The 18,197-nt window shown below is 40.7% G+C and overlaps 1 protein-coding gene across 5 annotated transcripts in view; it reads right to left on the bottom strand.

The window, feature by feature from the left end:
- cdk5rap2 (CDK5 regulatory subunit associated protein 2) overlaps positions 1 to 18,197 on the bottom strand; it is a 38,319-nt gene that overhangs the window by 14,031 nt on the left and 6,091 nt on the right. For 4 of the 5 annotated variants that reach the window (XM_053340374.1, XM_053340378.1, XM_053340375.1 and 1 more), the window contains exons 3-31: positions 16,940 to 17,001; positions 14,940 to 15,050; positions 14,384 to 14,460; positions 14,102 to 14,225; positions 12,905 to 13,077; positions 12,655 to 12,802; positions 12,244 to 12,297; positions 8,338 to 8,457; positions 8,127 to 8,246; positions 7,879 to 7,975; positions 7,542 to 7,756; positions 7,254 to 7,424; positions 6,991 to 7,101; positions 6,772 to 6,909; positions 6,451 to 6,630; positions 6,126 to 6,320; positions 5,740 to 5,931; positions 5,384 to 5,513; positions 5,147 to 5,286; positions 4,910 to 5,026; positions 4,618 to 4,761; positions 4,409 to 4,521; positions 4,142 to 4,281; positions 2,304 to 2,444; positions 2,092 to 2,201; positions 1,760 to 1,903; positions 798 to 899; positions 515 to 702; positions 50 to 401 (exon numbers count right to left, since the gene is read on the bottom strand). In XM_053340374.1, the coding sequence (XP_053196349.1) occupies positions 50 to 401; positions 515 to 702; positions 798 to 899; positions 1,760 to 1,903; positions 2,092 to 2,201; positions 2,304 to 2,444; positions 4,142 to 4,281; positions 4,409 to 4,521; positions 4,618 to 4,761; positions 4,910 to 5,026; positions 5,147 to 5,286; positions 5,384 to 5,513; positions 5,740 to 5,931; positions 6,126 to 6,320; positions 6,451 to 6,630; positions 6,772 to 6,909; positions 6,991 to 7,101; positions 7,254 to 7,424; positions 7,542 to 7,756; positions 7,879 to 7,975; positions 8,127 to 8,246; positions 8,338 to 8,457; positions 12,244 to 12,297; positions 12,655 to 12,802; positions 12,905 to 13,077; positions 14,102 to 14,225; positions 14,384 to 14,460; positions 14,940 to 15,050; positions 16,940 to 17,001 (4,109 nt within the window). The remainder of the gene's footprint in view (positions 1 to 49; positions 402 to 514; positions 703 to 797; positions 900 to 1,759; positions 1,904 to 2,091; positions 2,202 to 2,303; positions 2,445 to 4,141; positions 4,282 to 4,408; positions 4,522 to 4,617; positions 4,762 to 4,909; positions 5,027 to 5,146; positions 5,287 to 5,383; positions 5,514 to 5,739; positions 5,932 to 6,125; positions 6,321 to 6,450; positions 6,631 to 6,771; positions 6,910 to 6,990; positions 7,102 to 7,253; positions 7,425 to 7,541; positions 7,757 to 7,878; positions 7,976 to 8,126; positions 8,247 to 8,337; positions 8,458 to 12,243; positions 12,298 to 12,654; positions 12,803 to 12,904; positions 13,078 to 14,101; positions 14,226 to 14,383; positions 14,461 to 14,939; positions 15,051 to 16,939; positions 17,002 to 18,197) is intronic. The other variant, XM_053340376.1, reaches the window with a different exon arrangement.

Here is an 18,197-nt window from a genome sequence, read left to right as displayed (position 1 = left end):
GGACGTAATGACATGCTTCTTTAAACTCTTTTCATAATATAAAACTTACCCCGTGCTTTGTGACATGCTGCTTTGCACTCTTGCTGTATGACTGGCCTTTAGTTTGCAGACCCTCCGACCCCTCTTCAGTGCTGACAATTAGGCCCATGGTGACAGGGATCTCCTCATCGGGCACCTCGTTAGAGATCTTTTCTCCCTTGTCCTTCGACAGCCTGGTGACCTTAGAGTGACCTTCTGCTCCGGCCTGAAGTGTTTCCAAACTCTGTCTCAATTCAGCCTGTCCATCACTGCTGTTCCCTGAAGCATCTGTGCTCTCTTTCTCTTTACATTCAGTAGATGTTTGTTCTTTCAGGAGTCCCCGCAGCTCCACGTTTTCTGATTTAAGTCTGAGCAGTTCCTCTCTGCAGGAAGGGACATTTTGATTAGTCTACTGTCCAGGCAGCTCACTCTTATTAGTGCAAGTTATATTGAAAATAAGGAGTATAATGTGGGTTATACAAAAGAAAAGACCCACCTAAGGTGCAAGACTGATGTGGCCCCACAATCAGTCAGCAGGGATTTAAGTGCCATTACATCTCTCTTCCTCTCCTTAGAATCTCTCTCTTCAAGATCCAAACTGTTGTTGCCAGACTGAGCATGCTCTCTACTCTGGCTGAGACCACTGTCAACACTCTCATCATCAACCAGCTTTACAGGAACCATCTAAAATATAGTTAGAAATACAAATATAGTTAAAATGGCTTAAAATGGTAAAATGTTTCAGGTACTAATGCAATAATTGATAATTTATGTCATACCTGTCCCAGTGTCATGTCTGTCTGACTCTCTTTATTTTGACCAGAGCGATTCATCCTGCTACCGTGAGTCGAAGTCTGAGCCTCCCGCGTCTTCCCTAGCTGCTAGAGTAATGGGATGGGAGGCGAGTATGACACACATGGCTCGGTAAAAGAAAAACTTAATGAGGGAACAGAATCCATAAAACACTGCACAGCAAGAGCAGAATGGCATGACGTGTCTAATGTGGTATGGCGAAGAGAGACCGTTTCATGGAACACAGAGATAAAAAACAGGGACTGGTTAGGAAAGGTGAAGGATAGAGAAATAGGATATTTTCTACTACAGGCAAGAAATACACTTGTTAGAAAAATAAGACATAAAAGTATCACAAAGTAAAGAGACATTAATAACAGGCTAGACAGAGTAGAAGGTTAAAGGACCAGTGTGTAGGATTTAGTGGCATCTAGCAGTGCAGTTGTAGATGGCAACCAACTGAATACACCTCCCCTCCTCTTCCAAGTGCGTAGGAGCATTTGTGAAGAATGCAAAAGGCCCTCTCTAGAGACAGTGTTTGTTTTGTCTGTTCTGGGCTACTGTAGAAACATGGCAGAGTAACATGGCAGCCTTTGTGAAAGAGGACCCACTTATTCTAAGGTAACGGAAATACAAAGATTTTTATTTTCAGGTGATTGTAAAATAAATAAAACATTATTATTATTTTCCATTTCTGCCAAGTCTATTCTGCTAGATGCCACTAAATTCAACACGCTGCACCTTTATGATGTAGGTTCAAAGGTTAGAAAGGAGCTTCTAAAGGTGGATGTTAGACAATGACTCAGACATGATTCATTGAATATTTGCTAAATGAAATAACAAAACATTGTCTTTTGCTGTAAGGTTTAGAAAAGTAACATTGAAGCCACAACTTCAAGATCGACTTTTTCCATTTAATGTTTTGCAGCTGTCTTTTGTAGACTCTAACCTGCTTCCAAGGGCTGCTGCCGGCCAGGTCCTGGTCATCCTTACTGTAAGTATCACGATCTGACTTCTCCAGCAGTGACAGTCGGTTTTGTAGCTCGTTGTTTACAGTCTGCAATCTGCTGACACAATCCTGCAGCTCCAGCACCTAATATCCAGAAGGACTAATTTTAATCCATTTGCATGATTGTCTTCCTACTTTAAGTGTTTTGGTGACATACCTCCCAACTAATACAGTCATATTTACACAGGTAATTACTTAAGCCTATATATTCAAGAGCAAGGGACAATATTTATTTATTAATTTAATTTTTTTTAGTTTGAAAAGGATTTTACCTTCTGTTTGAGTTCCTCAGCAGACAGTAGAGACAAGCTGTCATCCTGACCCTCTCCTACACAAATACTCATGTAGGAAGTCTGATCTCCAATGAAACTCAAAGTGTCACCTGAAATGTCACATGAAGAGTCAATTGAACATAAGCTCTTGAAAAATATAAGAATAAGACATTTAATAGTGCATTTAAATAGTGTATTTTTGCTGGTCTTACCACCATCAGTGGCTCCACCAACCCCTCCTCCACGGTTCTGGATGGCTCCTAAACGAGCCTGCAGAGAGGCATTCCAGCGCTGGGCATCTTCAAGCTGATGTCTCATACTCTCCAGTTCTTTAGGATCAATTAGGTCCATACCTGAACAAAGACACACAGAGTTACACACAGTCATGTCTCTAGTGTGACAAGACAGTCCATTCATGCTTCAGTAACGGTGTCGTGAAGCTATTGAATATATGGGAACATCAAAATGTTTAAATTTAAATAAACAGTGATTTATATGCAGTATCATTTGTAGTGACATCTTAGTTAGTGCATGTGAATTGTCAGTAGGATACTGTAACAGTTTTTCACAACAATAAAAACGATGGGGTCATATATGCATAGACTAGCACAAATGCACAGATTTTTACACAGGACTAGATGCATCTTTGGAAAAAAATTAGACCAATTTCAAATCGAAATTTCATAGTTTATGGGTCAAATATTAAAAAAGGATGATCTGTACTGTATGACCAGACCTAGTTTTGTGAGAAAACATAATTTATTCTGCTCTTTGGGATGCTTGTTTGTTACATAATAAGTGACCCATAGATTAATTGGGTAAGCTAGTGGTGGAATTTAATTAGTCAAAAGGCTGCAATATGCAAGAAGGAGCTTGGGATTAAAAACACATATGGTATGTGTTTGTCTACATACAGCATGCACGCACACACATTATATGTACATAATAATACTTATATAATACAACACATAAACTAGGGAAATGTAATCAGTGATACTTGGCTGCATCCATCTACCACTTCCAGTCAGTGTGAGTGTCAGCCTGATACTTACAGCTGATCTATTTATACACCTCTGTAGACTGGCGCGAAGGATGAGCATGCACACTCATGCGCGCATATACACACATGTGGGCAGACACTGAGGTAATTTGGCTTAGACGACTACCTGAGCGTACGGTGACATTTTCAATCAGTCTCAAGCTGGTGTTACACTACATCTGAAGCACTGACTGTGCTGAATTCACCATGTCATCAGATAATAAAATAAGGATTTTTATTGTTTTTTTGGGATAGGGATCCATTTAGGGCAAGCTACACTATAATAAGATACTCTGTGATTCTGCATCTTATTCCATCAAACAGTACAGTAACCTTTAATATCTTTCTTCATGTTGTTATGTAATGACATGCTTATGCGATTAAATCTAATTCATGTGACAGATGGTTGGATGAGTTGGATTAATAACCAGAGGGGAGTTAGAGAGGTGATGCAATCAAGAGGCAACCAGATGTTTTAATAGGAAAGTCAAAACAAGCAGACAGCATGTTAGGAGTGAAAGACAAAAAAGACAGGCCAACAGCAGCCTTTATTCATGTTTTTTTCTCTTTAAATAAAAGTGGACAGACAAGTTGAGAAACAGAATGGATGAGTGTGAGACAATTACATTTCAAGGGTGACAGACAAAAAAGTAGAAACTCCGTGAGAATGGACAAAACATGCAGATGAACAGGTGATGATGGAAAAAGCAATGAACAGAAGGGGAACCGAGATGATGACAGGAGGAACCAGGTGAGCATGCTGAATAAAGTGACAGGCAAAGAGAGGATGTGAGCTTGTCAGCAGGGGATATTATTAGAGTTCACACACTGGACAAAGACAGGTGTGTTTGTGTATGTGTGTTTCCCCCAATGTCAATGAACCTTGCCACTTCCTCCTGAGATTTAGTGTTTTAACTCTTCTACCAACCTACGTGATAAGCATGTTTCCCTTTCTTTTTCTTTCATTCAGTTTGCAGTTTTGATATAAAACCTAGTGTGTTTTCACTGCACCTTCTCTGAGCTTGGCTCTGTCTAGCTCTCTCTCCAGGTCATCCCTTAGTTCCTCATTAGTTTTGATGCTGTCCTCCAGCTGCTGCCTGAGGAGCTGCACCGCTGTCAGCTCCAGCTGCAGAGCATGGAGACGCTGGGCACTGCAAAACACACATTCATACACAAAGAATATGTTTTATTCATTGAACAAGTTAACCCACTCAAACTAATATTTTCATTTTCAGTTATACATAGCAATGACTGTTTATTTCATTATCGCCTCTGTACCTGTCCTGCTCCTTTACGGTCCTGACCAGACTGGAGTAAAGCTGTTGTTCGGCTCTCAGAGCTTTGTTCAAAGCATTTTGCTCCTGTTGCAAAGCTATAAGGTTGGGCAAAGCCTTAGGGGAGACAAGAAGTGAGAGGATGATGGTCTTAATGTCAGAGCATTGAGAGTAATATGTGTTCATTTTTGGTATTTCATTCAGGAGACTTACTTCTTGTTGGCTGTCTCCACCAATCATGGTTCTCTCTCTCTGAGGGAGGCCGGGGAGTGATCGTTCCATGCCGCTGCCAATGACCTGATCCTGGATATGATCAGCCCGATTCTCCCCTCTCTGGCCAAGGCGCTGGTGAAGAACCTGCTCAGAGACATAAACAAAACACAAGGTTGCTGGAGAAGAGGCAACACAGTTCAAATGCAATCAGAATAGAGGCTGCTTGCGCAAAGCTGCAGTGTGTTGTATTGAGTGATCAGAGTTTGACTATGTGAAACGGAGGAAACCTTACATTGATAATCTCATCCTTTGTCTTCAGAGTGGCAGTCAGGGACTCGATATTAGCAGCCTGACCTTCATTCCGACCCTCCAGCTCAGATAACAATGACTGTAGCTCTGCCAAAGAAATCTGGGCATCAAGAAGACAATGTAGGGGGATTACACAAAAAAATAACACACCTGTTGGAAATAGTGTCAAATTTATACACACAATTAGAAGCTATATATATTATATATATAACTAACAAACCTTCAGTTCATTCTCTCTCTTCAGTGCTTTATTCAGTGCTTCTGTTTTTTGTGCTAGCTCCTTCTTCAGGATGACAACTGCTTTCTTGGAGTGAGGAATGTTCTCCATATTATCCTCACTGTTCCTCCTGGACAGCTCAGCTTCAGTGCAGACAAAACAGAATCAAATGTAGGACCAACATGTAATCTAGCTTATAAATATCCAGAGAGAGAGTATAAAAGTCAAAAGGCCTCACACCTTCCCTCTCGTCCAACTTCTCCTGCATGATTTGGATAGTTTGTCTGAGCTCCAGCACGCGATCCGGCTCCTCCTTCTGCCTCATCTCTGCCAGATACTGGTCCCTCTCCTGACCGCGCTGAAGAAGCTTCTGCAAAACAACAAAGATAAAAAGTTAGCACACTTGTACAACTGATACCTTAAACTTTTTCCACATTTTTTAAATAAGGTACAGGTAGTTCACTTGGTAGTCATTTGAAGTCAAGAGAGAGGAAATGAGTCTTTGTTATTCTCCTTGGGAGTTATGATTTCCTCATCTTGTTAGGCCAAGTGCATTTTACAGCTGAGTAACTGCGTTGTCTCCCAGAGGAACTTACATTGATGAGGCTTTCTTTCTCAGCAAGCAGTGCTCTGAGCTCTGCAGTCTCTAAATAACCCTCCTGGGCTGTTGTGGAGCTTTGCTTCTCAGCAGCGGCAAGCTGCTGCTGTCTGTCAGACAGCTGTCGCCTCAGTTCCTGAATCTCCTGAGTACGTTCAGACAGCATGCGGTTGTAGTGCTCTGCAGACTCCTGGGGAGATGAAAGTAATGAGGAGCTGAGTGAGGACATTTTGAGTTAGTGATGTTTGCACACATTGAGAATGTGTGTGCATGGCTTATTGTAGATCTGTCAGTATAATGAGAACAAGCATTGTGTTTTTGTACATATTCTATAAATTTAGTTAACTGAAACCACTGAACATTCTTTGTTAATGAAGTGCAGACCTTGAGGAGTTGGTCTTTGCTGCTAATTGTAGCCATCAGTCCTTCCACAGCACTCTCATTGTCAGCAACAAGCCTTTCCCTAGCCTTCACAGCCTCAGCCAACATAGCCTCTGTGACCTTTAACCTCTGGCCCATTTGCTCAGCGAGGTCACGTGCATGAGTCTGCGACTGGCTCAGCATGGATTCTGCCATTTCCTACAAACAAAGGTTAAGAGAGACATCAGGATAAAGAGTCGGCATATGTTAATGGGTTGGGTCATAATGGAGAGAAACCATAAGAAACATGGCTCAGGGTGTGTGAAGGTGACTGTGTTTGTCAACTAACATCCATGTCCTTTGTCTTGCCCTCCAGGGAGAGCTGTAACTGGCTGATGATGGCATCCTTCTCCCTCAGTGACCTGTTCAGGTTATCTTCTACATCTTGCTTGGCTCTCTGCAGGTTCTTCAGTGTGTTTGCAAGATGCTGCAGCTCCACATCCTTCTCCTTGATCAGACTGTCAAAATTCTGAAAGGAGAAAAACAGGTAGACAGATGCAACAGATTTGAGTCAAACATCCTGAAGAGAATTTCATTACAGACTCCTGATGGCTAAATTTAAAATGATGTAAAATTTTTTTACCCCAAATCAAACATGGTAGTTACTCACATTAATAGTTTCCTCGTTGTGAGAGAGCAGGTTATTGAGCCTATCCAGGTCTCTTTCCTTCTCTCTTAGAGACAGCTGCAGTTGATGTATTTCATTGTCCTTTTCCTCAATGGCAGCAAACTTCTCATCCAGCGCTTGCTGTGAGAGAGAAAAATGAAGAATGTCAGACTCAATTGATAGTTCACCGCAGTGCGAAGATTACACAGAAGGAATGCTCACCTCCAGAGCTTTCTCCTTTTCTTTCAGCCTTTGTCGCAACTTGGAAAGTACGTTATCGGTTCCTCCTGGGCTTTTGCTTTGCTCGAAGTCTCTGACCATATTTATGTACTCCTGATGAACACAGAGGAAAAAACAATGTTAAAAAAAAACTACAAAAAAAACCCCATAACATATATAAAAACATTTGATGGCTGGTTCTCCTATGCAAATAAATTTAATTAATAAAATACTACACAAAAAGATATCTTTTAACTTCTGGTTACCTGCAGCTGCTGCTCTTTATCAGCCAGAGTGGACGTGAGCCGCTGTATGGTGACCTCATGGGACTGCAGTTTTCTTTTGGTTTGGTCTAACAGCTCCTGGTACTGCTGTTCCAGAGCGCTCTCCCTCTCCCCGATCTCACCGCTCTGCTTTTTGAGCTGATTGTTCAGATCCTGAAGGGGATATTACAATTTTATTATACAAAAGCCAATATTTGAGGGACAGATAACAGAAAAGAGGATTTAGAATGCCTGATGATTTCGTTCCAGAGACAATAATAAACGTCTTACATTCAGGGCCTTGTCTCCCTTTTTCTTCTGCTGTTGCAGGTCCTCCAGTTCCACCTCTAGCTGGTCCTTTGCCTGCTGTAAGTCAGCCAATTCTTGCTCCTTTCTGTCCAGGCCACGTTGTAGCTTTTGAGCTTCAAGCACCTTGGCATGGTGTTCCCCTTGTAGTTGGGCCAGCTCTGTTTGCTTTGCCATTAATAAATTTTGGTGCTCCTCTACTCCCTGAGGGAAATATGAAAGCGATATTTATCTTTACAGAATCTGCAATGTGTATTTGTCAATGAAGTGGAGATAAAAGTACTCCTGTCTCTTTCTTTAACAGTCTAAAAAAATGCAATACTTGCCTGGTATTTCTGCAACTGGGCTTTATGAGCTGCCTCTCTAGCCTTGGCCAGAGCGTCATCCCTGTCCTCAATCTCATGACACAACTCTGCAATCTGTGTAATACAAAGGGAAGACAGATGGTTTGTTGCGCACTGCGTTATGCAGAATAGTGAGAGCGCAGACAGGTGAAGTCCTGTCATAGTTAAAAGCAGCTGTTATGAACCCCACAATAAGTACAATTTGTTAATATATGTATTAACCTACCTCTTTTTCCTTTTCTTTGAGTACTTGAGTGAGCCCCTGGATTGTTTTGTCTCGCTTTATAGCATTTTTCTTCTCAGAATTGAGTTCATTCTCTTTCTCCTCCAATTTCCCTGACAGGGTCTGTGAACATAAATTAGAAATCTTATAGCACAAAGCAACCTCTCAAATTCAAAACTATTCATCAGAATTAAATCTCATGTACTCTGTGTACCTTGTTCTGAATCTGAGTGTCATCCAGTGTTTGTGTCAGGTTCTCATTAGTGCCTCTTGTCTGGGTGAGCTCTTGAGTCAGCAGCTTATTGACGGACTCCAGTCGGCTAACCTCACTCTTCTTCTCAGCAAATCCAGAAAACATACAAACAGGAAAAGGGAAAAAATTATTAATACCTTAAAGTATGTTCAGTGACAAAGCGGTTATCTGTAACAGCTTATTACTGGAGCTATAGTAGTTTTCCTGGTTGGGATCACTGAAAAGAGCTACCTCCACTCTAACAGGGGTGTACACATCATCAAACTCCTCTGTAAGATCATGCAGAAACTTCAATTCTGCCTCTCTGTGCCTGGGCTTGGCTCGGGGATTGATGTCGCCAACACTTAACCTCTTAAGGACTGGGATGCGGCTCCCTGCAGGGGCAGACACTTGCTGTCTGGAAATGCAGCGCAGGAGCTGGATCAGGTCAGAGATCACAGACGGCTGACTTAAGGAGCTCTGCAGCAGTGCTCTGGCCTGGACTTTTCCTCTTTGATCTTCAGAGACACCAAGTCTGGAAGCAAACACCCTGGGCTCTCTAAGTTTTGGTTTGGGTGGAGTGTCTGGAGGGGTTTCTGAGGAGCAGTCTCTATTGAGGGACTGCAGAGATGTGGAGAGACCTTTGAATCCAGATCTAGGCAGGGTGCCCTGACGTTGGACCAGATCAAGGTACATGCTCTGTGAGTGGTGGCGTGTACCTCGGAGACCAAAGCTCTTCATCGGACCATCCAGCCCAGCTGTTGATCCCAGCCTGCTTTTCCTGAGGCCCGGGCGCCCTGGGAACGCCCCTTTACTAACAATTACATCCAGACTCACACATCTTCTCATGCGACTCTCCGCACGACTGCCTCCACTATCCCTGAACCACTGTCCTTCAGAGGCCAGCTGACATACAGCCTCATCATCAGGACTGCCCAGGTCAGGGGACCTGAGTTGAGTCTTGGAGCTGGTGTTCTCCTCGTCACTCTTTAGTGGTCTTGGGTTGTGTTTGTTGTAGATGTGGACGATGCACTGCATGAGTTGGTCTTTTTCCGCATGCAGCTTCTGGACCTGATTATTGTGCTCATCCTGCAGCTGGCTGATGTTAACGTCACACTCTACCACCTTCTCCAACTGGAACACACATTTCCCACAGAGGAACTCTCCATGACCGTCACGAGTCACCTCCCGGCCCAGAACATGGGACAAGACGACTTGTAGTTTCCTCTTCGCTAATGAGCTGAAAATCCAGCGACACTGGTCTCCCACCAGGCGAACACCACATATACGACACGGGTCCTTCATGGCGCCTTAGATCTTCAGACTCCAGACTCACCCGCTAACAACAAGTCCAAAAAAGCCTCTTGCTGACACACAAACTGTCCAGTGACCTAATGGTCCGCAGCCTGCCAGCCATGAAATAGCGATCTATCATTTTCTCTCACTGCGTCAGTGAGAGAAGCACAGAGGAGAATGAATGAGAGCAAAGCACTGTAAGCCCTAAGCCTTTAATAATCCTTGCTCCCGCCTCTTTTCTACTCTCCCCCACATTCAATTAGATTAAATCCTCCAGGACTGCTGCAGTGATCTGTGTTGTGGCCAATGCCAAACCATCTCTTGAAAACCTCCTCCCAAATGCCCTGATAAGGACATCAGGTATGGAGACCGGCCATGTACAGGTGCCTCTCCAGGAGACTGGTGATGACGGCAGCAGCCAGTCACTCCTGTGGAGTCCATCTTGCTCGAGTACATCAAACAGGTGTCTTCTGGCAATCAGTGCTGTCACATATTCCATTACAGCTCTTTCCGAGAGAGGCCACTGTAAGTCCAATTAAGCAGCAAAAGCATCCCTGGTTTCACCCAAACTTTAAATTCACCTTTATTTAGTTGTATAAAACTAAATAATATAAAGTCTTATGAGGAAGAACAGCTTTATTTATACTTTTGTTTTTTCCCCTTTTGGTTAATAGATATGGTGGTGATAAAGGACACGGAACAGGGAAATATGATTGTTTGCTCTGTTTGTTTGTACATGAGTGTTTTGAGTTCATGTGACCGAAACAAACTAAACTAAACTATTCCTTTTCACATAGAGCATGTCTAGATCAGACTTTAAAATCTACAGAGGCCCAATTTTGCCCCATGAACAAGCGCTTGGTGACAGCAGCAATGGAAAAACTCCTCTTTAACAGGAAGAAACCTCGAGAAGAACCGAGCATATCTTTCAAAAATCTATGCAACACAAACAGTACCTTAATTTGTTTACCTTCATCTGATGAACACTGACGGGTTACAATGTGTTTTTCCTTTTAATTAAGAAGGATAGCCATAAATAACTCTCAGAGGAACTATCTCCAGACAGCCTGGTAATCCAGTCTTAGCACTGTGACCTGAGTTCAGACGCCAAGGCGTGATGAGGAATCATGGACACTGACCAACTAACTGCTTTCTACTCTGAAAGTCAACAGTGCAGTGCTTCCAACAGTATGCTTAATACCTTGATGACTACTATCAAACTGCATCGTAATTTCTCAATGAGATGGATGTTTCTAAACGTTTACAATTAAAAGCTGTCCCAGAGAGACATCCAACATTAAAATACATCATCATATCCAGTTAATTCACATTGAATTTTGAGGACTTATGTCATAATATTCAGTAAGGTTGAGTCCAATCATCTGTCAGAAGTGCACATGGATAAGTATTTAATTTGTTTACACTTAACATTATTTACTTTCATTTCAAAGTGAAAGACAGCAGCCTAAAAAGTGAATAATACTGTGAAAATGTTAAACATTTTCAGGCCTACTGTTTTTATTTTCATTTAAAATGTTTCAATTTGTTAGTTTACTCTTGTTTAGATTTATTTATTTATTTGTTATGCTTAAAGAGAGATAAAGAAGTCCTATCCTGTTGTGACTCTGTTGCATTTGATTGAAATCATCGCTGAAAATCACACAAATATATTTCCTGATTGCCAGATAGTCCGCCAAAACAAATAGTTTAATCTCATATTAAACAGCTGATCTGATTTGACACAAAACAAATTCATCCCCTAAACCCACTGAATGTAAAACCATATAGCTGGAAGAGAGATCAGATAATCATTTCCAGTAAAATCCTCCCATGCAGGTTTACTAAACTCTTGTGTAAAGGATTATGGGAAACTGAGCAATAACTCCATAGGTTAAAAACAACAACCAGGCAAAACAAGGACCACCCGCAGTGGAAACAGAAACTAATACAAGGATGCATTTATTCTGCTTATTACTTTATGATGTTTTCAGACTTGGGATAATGCTGACTACTCTAAACTCCCTCCTTTCCAGAGTAGCTCTAATGATGTTAGCTTCCTATCAATGCTAGACGATCCATTATTGCTGCAAGCTTAGAACAACAAAACAAGAGTACCCTGACTCTTTACTGAGGCGGGGGAACAAAAATAAAACCGCACCGGGAGGCACACGGAGGAGAAAAAGCAAGTCATAAAACATGCCAGAGTACATTTCCTGAAGGTCACCGGAGTCACCGGAGCAACACAAGGAATCCTCCAAAGCTGCTTTTGTGGCAACAGCACTGAAAATAGCCTGTTGGTCTGTGAGTATCTGAATGACTTAACACATTAATACACACTTAAATGAGTTAGCATTTGGCTTGAGGCAAGACTCTTACTAGAAACACAATAGGAAAGAATGACATAACGATCATGTGAATAAAACGTCTCCCAGGGGGCCAAAACAAAAACAAAAGGTCAAAAAGACACGGACAACTGGAAGGAAGCCAAAAATGTCTATGCGGTCAGCCAGAAGTCACGTTCATTGTGCAGTAAGTTCTTTTACGGCACACCACAGAGGGATTTCATGAGCAAATATCCAAAGAGCAACCAACCTGATGGTCCGGCTGTAGTCTGTCCTTCTCTCTGTGCAGCTCGTCCCTCAGCGCCTGAGAAACAAACAAAAACAGACATGGAGGTCAGTCCATAGCTGCATGAAACCTGATTCATTATTTTAACTTTAGTTGTATCTAGTACAGTATAATGAAGTGAAAAATGAACTCTATTTGCTTTTCATATATCAAGTACATCTAAAACTTTTTATTTATTACTTTATTTGGTGGTAGGAAGAAGAGAGCCAGTACATTTAATTTCTCTGGATACAATATATACTATCAATACATGGCAAAAAACAACTTAAAACATTTTGTAACAATGCACTATTGAAATTATTCTATAATTTATCAATATACTGGAGATAGAAAACTCCTTAATTCCAAGTTTTTAGCAAGATATGAACTTCATACCTCAAGTTCTTGATCTTTCTTGGCGATGAGATCTGACAGCTGTTTTACACACTCAGCTGATGGTGCATCTGTCTCTTGGTCTCTGTTGTTCTTCTGATGGATCGCTGCTTCCTGGTTCTTCAAAGTGATCTTGAGCTGCTCTATAACACTGGTGTGAACAATAAAATATCGTAAATACTTCCATCTTTATACAGACAGGGTCAAACAGGTTATTATGTATGTTATCTATCCTGATCTGTTGTGTCCTTACTTGTCTTTCTCCTGCAGAGCCTGCTGCAGGTCGTGGACTGGACTGGGGAGAGGGGTGATGACGCTGGGTAGACCCAGGGCTTGGAGCTGCTTCTCCATGTTGATATTCTTAAACTTCTCCTGCTCAGCGATGGCTGCCATCTTCTCAACCTCTTCTTCCGCCGTTCGCAGAGACTGATGTGGCAAAAAGGACAAATGAGCTATTGTCACTTTTGTTAATTATTGTGACTGTCCAATACTGTCATACTTTCTTCTGTAGTACATACAGGATTACTAGGACTTGTATCACAACTATTTGGACACATCTTTCCTCTGCAGATTAGCAAAGATTCAGATATGTTCACAATGAAAGGTAAACATAGGACTAACGAGTGGTTCACACTCAAGAAAAAAGGAAGTGAAAGTAGAAAAGAAACTGCTGGACTGTGGGACTTTTACATATAAATGAAAGTCTGTTACCTTCAAGCTCTTGCCAAAAGAGTTCACAAAATGTTGATTAAGCCTATCACCACCAGAAGAAATTTCTCTCTATTTTACAGCATAGAGAATTTTATAAACTGGTGTCTGGTATAACATTCCCGAGCTAGTGGGCTGGTAGTCATGCATTTTATGTTAACCAGCAATGACTTGTTTCCCCACAGATCTGACAGGGAAATTACGTCATGTTCAGCATCTTGACCCATCCCAACGGGTCCTCAGCTCTCAGGCATCTTCGACAGACTGTGAGTATGCATGGCTAAAAGCTATTGTAACTTTTTACTATGTACTGTTAATATGTGACTTTATTAAGTTTTACTACTTTTTCAGGAAAAACAGCAACCATTTAAATTCCAATCCAAATATGTGGTCAGTTTACCTAAATAACACATATTTGTCAATTTGCTCTGATGTTTTTGGAGACCAGCCAGTCTGCATATGTCATAGCAGCATGTGTCAACAGTGTTGTTGTATTCACTGCTGGAGGGGTGAAACAAAAGTTGCGCACTGCAGGCTTAATTTGATTATTCAAATATTAAAATGTAAAAAGGTCGGGAACAGAGTTTTCATGATTTTTGAGATCAAGAGAAAACACATTCACGGGAACAAAAGAGAAACTGACTCTCTCTCAGGGAGTATAAAAGAAAAATATATTACCTTATCATATGGAAAGTAATTTTTTAATACCAACTTTAGACTGAAATCACTTGTTTTGTCTCACCTGTTCTAAGTCAGCTATCCTCTTGCTGAACGCTTCTCGAAGTGCATCCATCTCTCTCTGAGCTTGCTCTCTCACACGTCGAGGTTCTCCTGATTCTCGACCAGCCAGACTCTCCAACGCTTTGCTGAAAAACATCCACAGGGGGAGATTTAGGTTAGTGCTCATATACAATTGACATATTATATTTGTGTGAATTCTTAAATCACCAAACATTACACAAACTGTGATGTCAGCTGACACTAAGCTTCAATAAGGCAGGACTGTAAAGGGCCTGATGCTTACGATGCAGACACGAGTAGCTCCTGTTTCTCTGCAAGGTCCCTCTTCATGGACTCCAGCTCCACTTTCAGCTCAATATTCTATGAACAAACAACATTGCGTCCATTATAGCACAAATGAGACATCTGGAGCCATCACAAAATCATTGGCACAAACTACATACATATTTATACACATATGAAAGGTTTATCTTGGAGTAAAAACATAAAAAGTGAACATAAGTGCATATAAACAAAATATTTTGACACTTCACTACTTTAATTCAAAGGAGAAAAAAAGAAGATAAAGAAACACAATTAATGGCCGAATGAGATGAGGAAATTCCAATGTGCTTACAACTCTCTCAGAAAAAGCAGCAACAATGAAAAGGCAACGAGGCTGCTCTAAGAAAAGTAGGACTGTGGTTGAACAAAACCCAGCTGTTGCCCGGGTGAAGTTGTGATCTCATTTAGTCCTGGGAGGAACCGCTGAATCACATGCAAGATTAAGGCACTGAGGTCGAACATAAACGCATGAAAGAAAGACACATTTTGGCATTAAAAAAATCTAAATACCACACCGTTTTGAATATGTCCTCGGTGGAGTCGTCACACTTCTGCTGCATGCGCTCCTCCATGAAGTAAATGCGCAGCTTCAGATTGAAGTTCTCTTTCTTCAGAGCTGTGATTTGCTGTAGATGAATATAACAAAAAAGACTTTTATGCAGGTAGATACTTTGCTGTTGAACAACAAATAACACCAAAAATTAAAAAGAAAAGTTGTGGTGCAACAAAACTCACACAAACCCTGTGACATGGCTCATTTCGCTATCAGAATTTGATCCATTCAGTCAGATAACATTTGGAAAGTTCAAGTTCAAGTTAGCAGAGACAGTTGGCTGGCCAGCCAGAATATGTCTCTGATGTAAATTACCATAACTAGCGTAATGCAGTAAAAAATTAACAGAGCAAACAGAAGCTGATCAAATAGCAAATGTGATTATCAAATAGGGAGAATTAGAAATATAGTCCCCTCTCTATCATAAGCATGTTTCTAATAAAGGCCTGGTACCCTCTGAAGTTAAAGTAAATAAAAGGCCCAGCCACTATTAGAGGAAATACGGTAATTTTGGTATATTTTTATTTACTTAGTTAATATGTAAAGTGGTCCTCAGCAAAAATGTATTGACTTATTTATTCACTGAGGTTTTTTTACTTACTTAATTAATGTGAAGTTAATTTAAAAAATAAATCTACCTTCACAGAGTTCTTGATATTCCAGTTTGTAGTTGATTTAATAAAACCCAGACTATACACTAGGGCTGGGCGATTATGGCAAAAATCTAAGTCATGATTAATTGAACTTTTAACCTCGATTACGATTAATGAACGATTATCTCCACCCTTTATGAACAATTATGTATTTTCACAGTTTCTTTTGTATTGTGTTTTTTGTGTGTATCTTTAGGGAGTGAAAATAATGATGTTTTAAGGTGTGAGGCTGTGGTTAATGTCTAGCTTACTTGATTAGAACTATGTAAAGATCATGGTTTGGGTTCAAATGATCACTGGAGACAAGTTTTCAAACTCCTTAAAGATATGCAACCTTTACTGTCATGGCAACAGTTAACACCACGATTAATTGACATGAGCAAGATTAAGTCGATTAGTGTTTCTAAATGTCGGTTTCGATTATTTTTCGATTCATTGCCCAGCCCTACTATACACCCAGTATAAACCACACCATGGCTCAAAAATCGAGGTCTCAACTGAACCAGGGATTCGTAGATGATTCCCCTAATAACAAACATCACTGTGCAGCCTCAAATCTATGCATTTCTTTTACTTATGTTAAATGATAAGAAAACAAGGCTAGAACAAATAATTTAGGTCAGAGAAGTAAAGCACTTTATCTGCAGGAAGACATGTTTACACGGCAGAAAAGGCCGTATGTATGGTTATTGTTAAAATGAAGGGAGGCCTTCATGCTTGTACGTGTGTTTGAATGCGTATGTGTGTGAAGTAGACTGTGCATCATTGTGCTGCGGGCTCCCAACAGCATACATCTGGTAATGGGGGGGGGGGGGGGTTGGGTAGACGGTTAAAGGGAGGAGGCAGAAGTCTGGACCCCTCTGTAAACCTCTAATCATGTAGCCAGCCAGGCAGCACAAGCCAAAAAATTTGAGCATGCATTCCTCTCAAATGCTGAAATATAGGCTTCAGCCCACCTCAATCCTCCTCCTACACACACACACACACACACACACTCACCAAATCTCCATAAATGGTCAGTGTGGCTCGGTTTTACTCAGACTGAAGATCAGATTTAATAAATCAAAATATTCTTTGTGTTGTGGTGGGGTCAAGTTAACTGCATAACCTCATACCGACAAGCTCGGTATTTCAATTTATCTCAAATCAACAGAGTTAATAAGCAAATCACAGTAATGTGTAATTATCCTTAGTTAAACTTTATATTATATATATATAAAACTGGCTTTAGAAGATCCAAGAAACTTTATATCCTGACATTGCAACTTCAGTTTAGGAAACATCACACCATTTGATACCGATCACTCACATTCTCATAGTCCTTCATGGTGAGAGCTTTGATAGGGGACATCTTGCCAGGGAAGGACGGAGCTGTAAAAACGACAAGAAAACAACGCATGTTCACAACTTTAATATAATCCATAGCATTAAAAAAAATAAGTCTTCCCCCTGCTTACAAGAACAATCCATTCTCTCAGCTTTCGGGGCACTGCTCTACATCAGTTTATTTCAGACAGATGGAGAAAAAAGAGAAAGAGAAAGCGGTCGTGATTTTTTTTTTCAGGAGAATCAGAGGTGAGGGAGTTTCTTGGATGGCTGCCCTGTTTAGACCAGTTGAAAGCAGCACACAGCTGATCATGTAACACGCGTCAACAACACATTTCACAACCCTAACTCCTGACACATGAATCAACAGCTTGACATGAAGAGCTCCTGTCACCCCCTTCACTCGTGCAGTATCGTGCACATGTATCTAGAGCTCTACATGCTGTATTCATTACCTATGATTCATTTATTCCCTTAATTCCTGGATCTTTTAACTGCTACTGAGAAGTATGTACAAGCAAGCAAAATTCACTCAAAAGTCAGCGAGAAAGCAGCAAGAGAAAAATAATGCTTGTTGTTGTGGATGGAAATAAGTAAAGCTGCCATTTGTCCTTTAATTGATTGAAGGTACTCGATACCTTCTAAAATACCAGATAGTATTGAAATGTCTCCCGTAAAACGACACCTGCAATCGATCCTTTTTGCACCCAGAGGTAGAAAATATGACTATTTTTATGGACGCAAGCGTTCTTTGATAATTAAATATTAATCATTTGAAGATTTTCAAAATGTATTCGTGTAAAACTCAAATAATTTAGATGTGGAAAAGTGGTGGCATTTCATACAATTTAATGTCACGTCATGGGTATCGAATGAAGTACTCAGTTGGTATCAGTATCACTTTCAAAAGGTACTTGGATTGGTGCTGGTATCATAATTTTTTAAACAGTACCCACCCAGCCCTAGCAACCACTGATAATCAATTGATCATTTCAGTAATTTGTTAGCCAAATATTTGATGGTCCCAGCTACTGAAAAGAGACAATTTGCTGCCTTTTCTTGTCATTTCATGTATGACACTAAATTATTACATTCAATTTAAGCACTAAGTTAGACAGAATCAGCAAACTGAGGACATAACTGTGGCCTCTGAAAAACTGTGTAGACTAATCAACAGATTAATCAACAATGAAATAAATAATTAGTTGCTGCCCTAGAAATGAGAGAGTTTGATCTAATTT

Source organism: Scomber japonicus, chromosome 19 (genome assembly GCF_027409825.1).
Source record: "Scomber japonicus isolate fScoJap1 chromosome 19, fScoJap1.pri, whole genome shotgun sequence".
NCBI classification, from domain to species: Eukaryota; Metazoa; Chordata; class Actinopteri; order Scombriformes; family Scombridae; genus Scomber; species Scomber japonicus.
The sequence above is the reverse complement of the archived record's forward strand: the minus strand, read 5'-3'. Positions and strand labels throughout refer to the sequence as shown.